Here is an 8,779-nt window from a genome sequence, read left to right on the forward strand (position 1 = left end):
CCACCAAAATAGCAAACCCTGTCTAATATTTTGCTTCTTTATTTGCTTTTTTTAATTTAAAGATGTTTTTCCTGCCTTTAAACACATCAGAATTCCTGCACAGGTGGTTCCTTAAGCTCAGTAACACAGCCCAGCATGTCATAGGCTGATGGCCAAGGAGTAGGACCACCCTGAGGAAGGAACAAATGGTGTAGCCCCTCATGTACCTGAGAACAGTCACACTGTATGGAATAAAGATGCACAAAAGAAGGGCAAGCCAACCTAATGGGCAGGCGCCTGCTGCCTTTCTCCAGCCTATGGTGACTTCTGGGATGAAGCATACAGGATTGCACAAAAGTCAAACACCATGCACACAATACCACAATTTTTATTTCCTAGACCCAGTGAGTCTATGTCCCTCCATCTCCACCTACCACGTGTCCCCTTTCCACACATCACACTGCAGCCAAAGGAAACTTTTCCACATTCAGAACTAACCGTTTCATACTTTGCTTTTGGAACAGATTCCACAAGTCCCTAAGCAAATCTGCAAGGTCCTTTGCCCTGGTTTCCTCTGAATTCACCAGCGGCATCTCACACTGAGCCTCTCTCCCTCATGCTGCTGCCACACTGGCTTCTCTCGGTTCCTGCAAGCACCCTGCTTCACAGGATCTCACCTTTCTAGAACTCTTCCTATCTAGAATGTCTCCCCAGCTCATGACTGTGGCGTACTTCATTCTTTAGGTCTCTGCTCAAATGCTAGTTCTGCAAGGCCTTGTCTAACCACACCAAACTAGGTCAGAACTCTATCAGACAATATAACAATCCCTGTGTTTCTTTTTTTGTTCTACTTTCCAAAATGATTTTTAAAAATCAATGGCCCATAAAAAGAGTTGATTCTCTGTCCATGCTCCAGGTTCTAATCTCCATGCAAGAAGAGCCATGGGTCATATTTAATACTCTATTCTGAACCTAATATCATGTCTGATGCATAGTAGATAGTCCATAAATATTTGCTGAATTGATGGATAAGACTGTGGGATCTCCATGGAGATGTTTCCAAAGTAATATTTCTAGAAGATATGGAGGTCATTAAAAGGTGACACTCAGAATTCATAGTTATCTGTCTTCTGACAATAAAGTAAATGTCCTAGAAGAGATGAAAGTAGATAGTGGTTTTCATTACTGGAGAATAAGAAATAACTTGAGTTAATTGAGGCTGGTGTCCATGAGCAATACTTCAGAAATAAAATAGAGCTTCTGACCTTTTTGATCAAGAAATATTACAAAGTTATATATATGACCCAGTTCAGCCCTACATCTATATAAAATTGTTTCCAATAATTAATGCAGATCATTACATTTTTCTTTCATTCTACAGTATCTTAGCCTCTATGACATCTTGGGAACTAGGCTAATATTCTAGTTGAACATTCTGAGATCACATTTCCTTTCCTTTCTTTATTTCTCCTTATGTTTACTGCTTGTATTTTTCATAGCAAATACCTAAATTGGATATGACCAAATGTTAGGAAAAGTTTCTTTGGTCAAGGTTGATATCCATCCCATCATCTACCACCAAAGAATTTGACTGACTTTAGTATGTAAAAACTGAGCTATTGTTTTATAATCATTTTAGAAAAAAAAATGAACCTCATAGAAAAAAATTCAAACTATACCTGGAAAAAAAACATTTAAATTATACCTAGAACAGGTAAAAAGAATGAATCTTATATTTTATAGCATGTTGTTATTTACATAACTCTTTGGTATTCCCTCTCTCTTGATCCTGGCTGAAGATCTCTCGACCTTTGGTCATAGCAAGGCATGACTGAAGAAACTTTTTCTGATAAGAAAACTGATGCAGAACATCTCCAGCTCAAGGTCATACAACTAATAAAGTTCCAGAACCCAAAATTCCATTTTTCTGCTTCACTGTATCTTTATAATTATGAACTCCAGTTTATGCATTAAGCGAGTGAGACAAAAGTTCAAAGAGTGACTAGCAAGAACGTCTAGCCTGATGGAGCTCCAGCCTTACTCTGCTTGGGAAACCCTCACTCTTTTGAGGACTTTCTTCAGAGCTTCCTTCACTTCCTTGTTTCTCAGGCTATAGATCATGGGGTTTAGCATGGGAATGACCACAGTGTAAAACACTGACACAATCTTGTCTTCCCAGAGGGATTTGCCCATGTTACCTTTCAGGTACATGAATATCAGTGTCCCAAAGAAAATAGCCACCGCTGTCATGTGAGAGGTACAGGTGGAGAAGGTCTTGGCTTTACCTCCCGCCGTCCGAATCTTCAGAATGGCCCATATGATGAACGCGTAGGATATAAGAATCACTGAAATGCTGGTTGTGATGACCAGGAATGCTAAGAGGAAGATGACCTGCTCCCGGGGCCTGGTCTCACTACAGGCCAGCTTCAGCAGCGGTGGAAGGTCACAAAAGAAGAAGTCCACCTGATTGGACTTACAGAAGGAGATGGAGAAGGTACACCCAGTGCGGACCACAGAATTCACCATGGCGCCAGCATACGCGGCAGCCACCAGCCCCAGGCGGGTCTGCGGAGTCATGGCGATGGCATAGAGGAGCGGGTTACACACAGCCACGTAGCGGTCATAGGCCATCACAGCCAAAAGGAAACATTCGGTGCTAGCATAGAGTGTAAAAAAGAAGAACTGCGTGGCACAGCGCTCATAGGTGATGACCATCTTATCCGTCCTCAAGGTCTCAAGCAACTGCGGGACAATAACAGACGAGTAGCAGATGTCCAGGAAGGAAAGGTGGCTGAGGAAGAAGTACATGGGAGTCCGCAACTGAGGGTCATTCTGAATTAGCAGGATCATGCCCAGGTTGCCCCCCACGGTGATGAGATAAAAGGCCAGAAACACAAAGAACAGACATAGCTGCAGCCCTGCATGAAGCTGGAACCCAATCAAAATAAATTCCATCACGCTGGTGCTGTTCTCTGCCATGAAGCCAAGGTCGCCTGCTGAAACAAAATAATAAGTCTCACTGAGGATCCATTAAGGTGACCATCGCTTGACTTAATCATTGCTCAGTAAAATAATGATTTTTTTTTTAGATTTGTAAAGCACTTTATATTTTTCACAAACTCCATTTCACTGGATCCTTCAGAAACCCTTGGAAGCACATGTTGTTAATCCCATTTTTGACAGAAGAATATGAGGGAAAAAGAAGTGAAGTGATTAGTTCAAGATTCATGGTAACCAGGCAAAGCCAGGGTTACAATTTGCTTTGTTGCATACTTCCACACCCTTGTGGGTTCCACACTAGAAATCTCTATCAGTGTCACATGGAGTCATAAAACACTTCATTGGAGAAACCCTAGTGTTACAGTATTAAGGACTAGGTTTTGAAATCACTAGGTTAACTCACCTGCTTGAACCTAGGCCTCCTTCCTGGTTTAATGGGATTACAACCCAAAGTCTCAATGTTATGGTGAAGGACGTATCTGCATACTGTGCATGGCACTTGATCTCACTCACACTTAGAATTACATTTCCCAAATGTGGCATACATACAATGAAATACTATTCAGCTATAAAATACTGTTCAGCTATAAAAAGCAAGGGAATCCTGCTATTAGTGAAACATGGATGAACCTGGAAGACATTACATAAAGTGAAATAAGACAAGTACCACATGTTCTCACTCATACATGGTATCTGAAAGTTGAACTCAGACAAGCGGAGAGTAGAATGGTGTAGTGGGGTACTGGGGTGGTGTGGTCAGTAAATTCAGGACATCTACTGTACAAAACAAGGTGACTACAGTTAACAGCAATGTACTATATACTTAAAAATTGCTGAGAGTAGGTTAAACTGTTCTCACAACATAAAAAATGTATGATACATGCTAAGTATCTTGATTTAGCCATTCCACGATGTATATATATATTTCAAAACATTATTATAAACACTGTAGATACATACATTTTGTTTGTCTTGTTAGAAAATAAGAAATGATGAAGTCAAACAAAATTTTTTTCTGAATTCTAGAATAATGGGAACGACACACTCCTAAATGCAGTCTGGAATCTTCTTATCCCCAAGTCCACAGCCCCCTGGAGTTTTAACATCAACTGTCCCTCTCTTTGGGTGCTGTGTTTGATGTGCACCTGAGCACAGTGGACTTAGATGCTGGACGGAGAGCCATAAAGAGCAAGCACAGTTAGAACCTCCATAGCCTGCTGCCTGCCAAGCCACTTTCTCCTCTATGCTCCTGCCAAGCAGTATGGCCTGGTTTCCAAGTATGGCCTTCTTATTTCCAAGGACCTGCCCCATTTAAAAAAAAAAAAAATACCAGATCATTATGAATCAGTGAGATGCATGCATCGGGCCATTCCAGAATTAGCCTGCAAAGCTCATTAAGGGACAAAGCCGTCACATTGAGTTTACAATTCTAATACAGATGCCGTCCCTGCCAGGTATGATCCTGTCTCTGTGCCTGTAGATGCTAATAATTTGGGGAATTGAAAATATGGAATGTGGACTTGAAAGATGATTCCTCTTATATTCATTTCATCCTTGAAACAAAAGCTGAATTTGAGAAAAATCTCCTAGTACACTTCAGATAAATAATAAATAAATCTTTGATCAGTGTTTGGCAACAATGCTCTAATGGTAGAATAAAGATCAGTGTCTGATGGGGATTTTCCCCCCACCAAGTTCTTAATAGTATAAATATTTAGAATGTTTTCCTGTTCTTAAGGCTAAATCTTATCTTGATCTTCTCCCAGAACAATGACTTGCTGTGTTCTTCAGAGTTCAGTTCAAGTAAATCATCCTGACCTGATGAGAAAAGAATTTGTATTCGTGTTTTTAATTCAATAAGAATCTATGAAAGAAAAAAAAAATGAGAGATTTATCATCAAAAAAAAAAAAAAAAGAATCTATGAGAACTTACCCTGTACGAGGCATTTTTGCAATTGCTTGGAACAAAACAGACAAAGAAAGATCCCTGCCTGTGGAACAGACCTTGTAGCCGAACCGTTCGTATACAATATGCTTTAAAGAGAAGAAATATATTCTCTACCATGATAGCAGATGATAACTTCTATGAAAAGAAATGCAAGAATTGGGAGTATGGAAGTAAAAAGGATATTAAATAGGACCATCTTAAGGCTCATTGAAAATGGAACATTGAGCAGAAACGATGGAGATCAGATAATGATTCACATTTACTTGCACACACTATTTGCCCAAAATAATATTTTAAATGACATAAAAAAAATAGCCATCAACTTTCCTGTTCCCATTACAAAATATGTGGAGCTTTTTCAAGTCCTTTTGAGACATTTTTAAGGCAATGTTGTTCAAAAATATTATCCTTCTAAGAGCAAAGAGAAACCTCTGAAGTATGGGAGGTTTTCCGTAATGAGCCCAGGATCACCTCATACAAAGGTAGGGCTGGATTCCAGAAAGAGAGCATAGTGGTAAGAAATGGGTCCTGAAGATAGACCAAGCTTGTTCCAAACTTGGACCTGGCCATTTCCATTTGCGTGACCTTGGCCAAATTCCTTGACCCCTAGGATCAATTTTGATACCTATAGCACTGCTGTGCTGTGAGGAGAAGATAGAATTCATGAAAACACACTGTGCCTAATACAGAGTACCTCTGACACACGAAATTGTTACAAAAATGATGTGTTTAACCCCTAGGTTCTTCAATCCTTCAGAAATTTCATTTATCGCTGCTTTATCACTGAGTAAAATCAATATCAATTTGGATAAACCAGTCTCTCAAAACCATGCAGTTAATACAGAGCGTCAGGGCTTCCACCTCTAAACTCACCATGCTTTCCACTAAGCTGGAGAAGTAGGACCCTGCTGCCCAGCATCAGCCAGCCCCAGCTGGAGAGGCCAAGTCAGGGGACCTCCTCCGTTCCATGATGGCCCTGAGAGACACTTTCTGGCTCTGCTGCTGAGGGAGCTCTTTTCTTGGGGGAGGGTGTGGCACCGCCATAAGGCAATGGCAGATCATCTTGATAAACCAGACTATGTGGTAAAAAGACTGAAAGCAGCACCGGGAAGCCAGCATTCAAGTTCAGATCCGCCCATAAATCTCTCCCCTCTGGGTCTGTATCCTCACTCGAATCAACTGCATAGAAGAACCTCCAAGGCTGCGTCCTGTTCTGGGAGAGGAAAACAATATCTATTGATGCTGTTAAAGGAAATATGCATGGGAGGCCATTGGTTGGGACTGAGCTCCTGCACTAGATCCAACCAACATGACTCACTAGTGCTCAGGTCCCACCTCTGTGTTTTAACCTTTATACAGAAAGTACCTTGGAATTGACCAATCTGATGTTTGCTTTTTCTGAAGCACTTTTCTGTCTATAAAACCAAACTCTTCTGCTAAACACTTAGGAACACTTGTTCTATTCTATAAAATGAGGTGCTGCCCAGTTTTAAAATTAAAAAAAAAAAGACATTAAAACTAAATTGATTGTACTTTAATCTTTTGATAAGAATTATAATGACTGACATGAAGAGAGTATACACTGTATGTTAACTATTTTTCTAGGTATTTCATATGAACTGCCTCATTCATTTCTCAAGATACCCCAACATAGCCCATCTTTTTATTACCCTACTTACAGACAGGCAAACAGAAGCTGTCAGACATTAAGTAATTTGATTAGGTGGGGATTTGAATCATGACCTGTGAGACTCCAGGGCCATGCTCCCAATCATTATCCCATTGTTCATGAGTGCAATAACAACGAGAGTTACCAGACTATGAACACTTTTCTTATGCCCAGGACTTTTCCAGTGGTTTTACAAACATTACCTTGGGCAAGGAGAAGATTAACATTAAATAAAAATCTTGGCAAATTATCTCAATTCTGAGTTGGAAACACTGCCTATGTTCTCCTTCTTGTGACCTCACTTTGCTTTGCATATCCTATCTGCAAGAAGGGGGCAGGCAGGAGAGGTGCTCAGGGTTACTATCACCTCTAGCACAGAATTAAGCTGCAAGATGACAGTCGTGTGAACCAGCCCTGTTCCCAGTCCTTATTACCATCTGCCCATAGATACTCCCCCTTTGCCCAAATCTCATTCCTCATTTTTAATTTATTTTATCTTGCTGGATGTGGTGCATTTTTATAAACCACTTTAAATCTCTTTTGGAAAGAGGTATTGATGAATAAATAAATACAAAATAAAATTGCCCATTTGCTGGATGCCAGGATAATCAGAATAATTATCCATATCAGCATCAGACCAATAACAGTGCCGCCAGAGGACTCTGCCAAATGGGTTCTGGAAAGAGAATGAATGCACAGTCGTTCAACCTAAATCAGACTGATCTGTGTATGGATGATAGAGACAGGCAGATGCTCAAGCAGAAAATGAAAAGGCTTAAGGAGGTCTCCAGGTCTGCAATACTACAACCAGTTCCTGAACTCTTCAATCAAAATCTTGATATACCTCCCTAGGCCTTCATTTTGAGAGAGTAAAGAGCATGGAGTGTGGAGAGAGGGTGTCCCAATCCATAGCAAACCAAATGTGATCCTTCTGAGCATCAGCTATGTCCACTTAATGGGCAGAGGAAAATTTTAAGGGAAACCAAGATTTCCCAATGGTTACTGATCTTCAGAAGAACTATATTTTTTCCAAGAGCTGTATCACCTTGCAATGTGATGCACTATCTAAATTCCTAAAACAGTGCTGAATGATTCATAATTCTAGAAGGAAGAGCCAATCCATTTCCTAATGATTAAGATTCAAGAAAACCACAACTCCACATAATATCAAGGTGGGAAGAAGAACCATGGATGTGTGTGGTCGCAGAGGAAAGTATTTGGTCCCAGGCATTCAGATTAACTAAGTTGCCGGGGAAGATTGCATGGAATGCTAAAGAATCAGTTTCCTGTTTTTGAAGACCATGAATTGGTTGAAATCATTGGTTTCTAAGGACACACCAGAAGTGAGTCTTGAATGCTATCCTCCACCATATTGAGCAGCATCAGCATTTAGCATTTTCGGCAATCTGTTATCAAATTGTCGATCCCCTGTGGAAACACTTCACTTCTGGAGGCCCTGCTGTGATGCAGCTCTGTAACACAGGGTCACCCTCCCCCACATTAGTAATGTCTGCCCAAGGCTCACAGCCTCATTTCTATATCAATCAGTGATACACACACCTGAGATATGTGATCCTCACTCACTCCAAAGCTAAAGGACATTGTCTGCTCTTTGAGATTATTAATGCTCCCCAATCCTCCTCCTAGCCTCAGAAAACTGACAGGGGTTTCAGAAGAGAGAAAGTCCAGTGGGCTTGAATAGGCTCCATCTGTCATTCTACAGAAGAAAAAGTGCTGGACTAAAGAACCAAGAGGAGGCTGCTAAGAATCAAACAAGAAAAAGATGATTCTAAAATTAAAAAGCTTGCACTTCCAAGGGATTTCTGTAAGTGCCCAGAGATCAGCTTTATAATAGCACATGCTGTGGGAAATAAATAGTCATGGATCTGAAAAGTATTTATATAGCTCAGTAAAACTAATCCACTTAGATCCTCCAAGTCCGTTTAAAGTTGTTTTTAAAGGGTGACATGTAAAGGTGGCGTTCTATGCCTGAAGTTATGTAGCCAGTTCTCTCAGTTGGAGTCATGCAACAAAAATTTACAAAGTCTCTGCCTGTGAACTCTGAGTCAGGCAGTAGGCTGGACACCAGGGACTTAGTGAGAAATGTATAGAACTAAACAGACATGGACGACAGTGATTTGCTCTCTGCCCCATAGTCAAACTGGTATCATCTGCCTGTGCTG

The 8,779-nt window shown here is 40.6% G+C and overlaps 1 protein-coding gene across 1 annotated transcript; it reads right to left on the reverse strand.

Moving 5' to 3' along the window:
- Nucleotides 1-2,016: 2,016 nt before the first annotated feature.
- On the reverse strand, nucleotides 2,017-2,958 carry LOC124959082 (olfactory receptor 9I1-like). The gene has a single exon (XM_047517725.1). The coding sequence runs from the start codon at nucleotides 2,956-2,958 to the stop codon at nucleotides 2,017-2,019; it is 942 nt and encodes a 313-aa protein (XP_047373681.1).
- Between the last annotated feature and the right edge of the window lie 5,821 nt (nucleotides 2,959-8,779).

The sequence above is a fragment of the Sciurus carolinensis genome, chromosome 11 (assembly GCF_902686445.1).
Source record: "Sciurus carolinensis chromosome 11, mSciCar1.2, whole genome shotgun sequence".
NCBI lineage: Eukaryota > Metazoa > Chordata > Mammalia > Rodentia > Sciuridae > Sciurus > Sciurus carolinensis.

Coding starts and splice junctions, on each gene's coding strand:
- LOC124959082 (XM_047517725.1), bottom strand. CDS start 2,958: ATGGCAGAGAACAGCACCAGCGTGATGGAATTTATTTTGATTGGGTTC.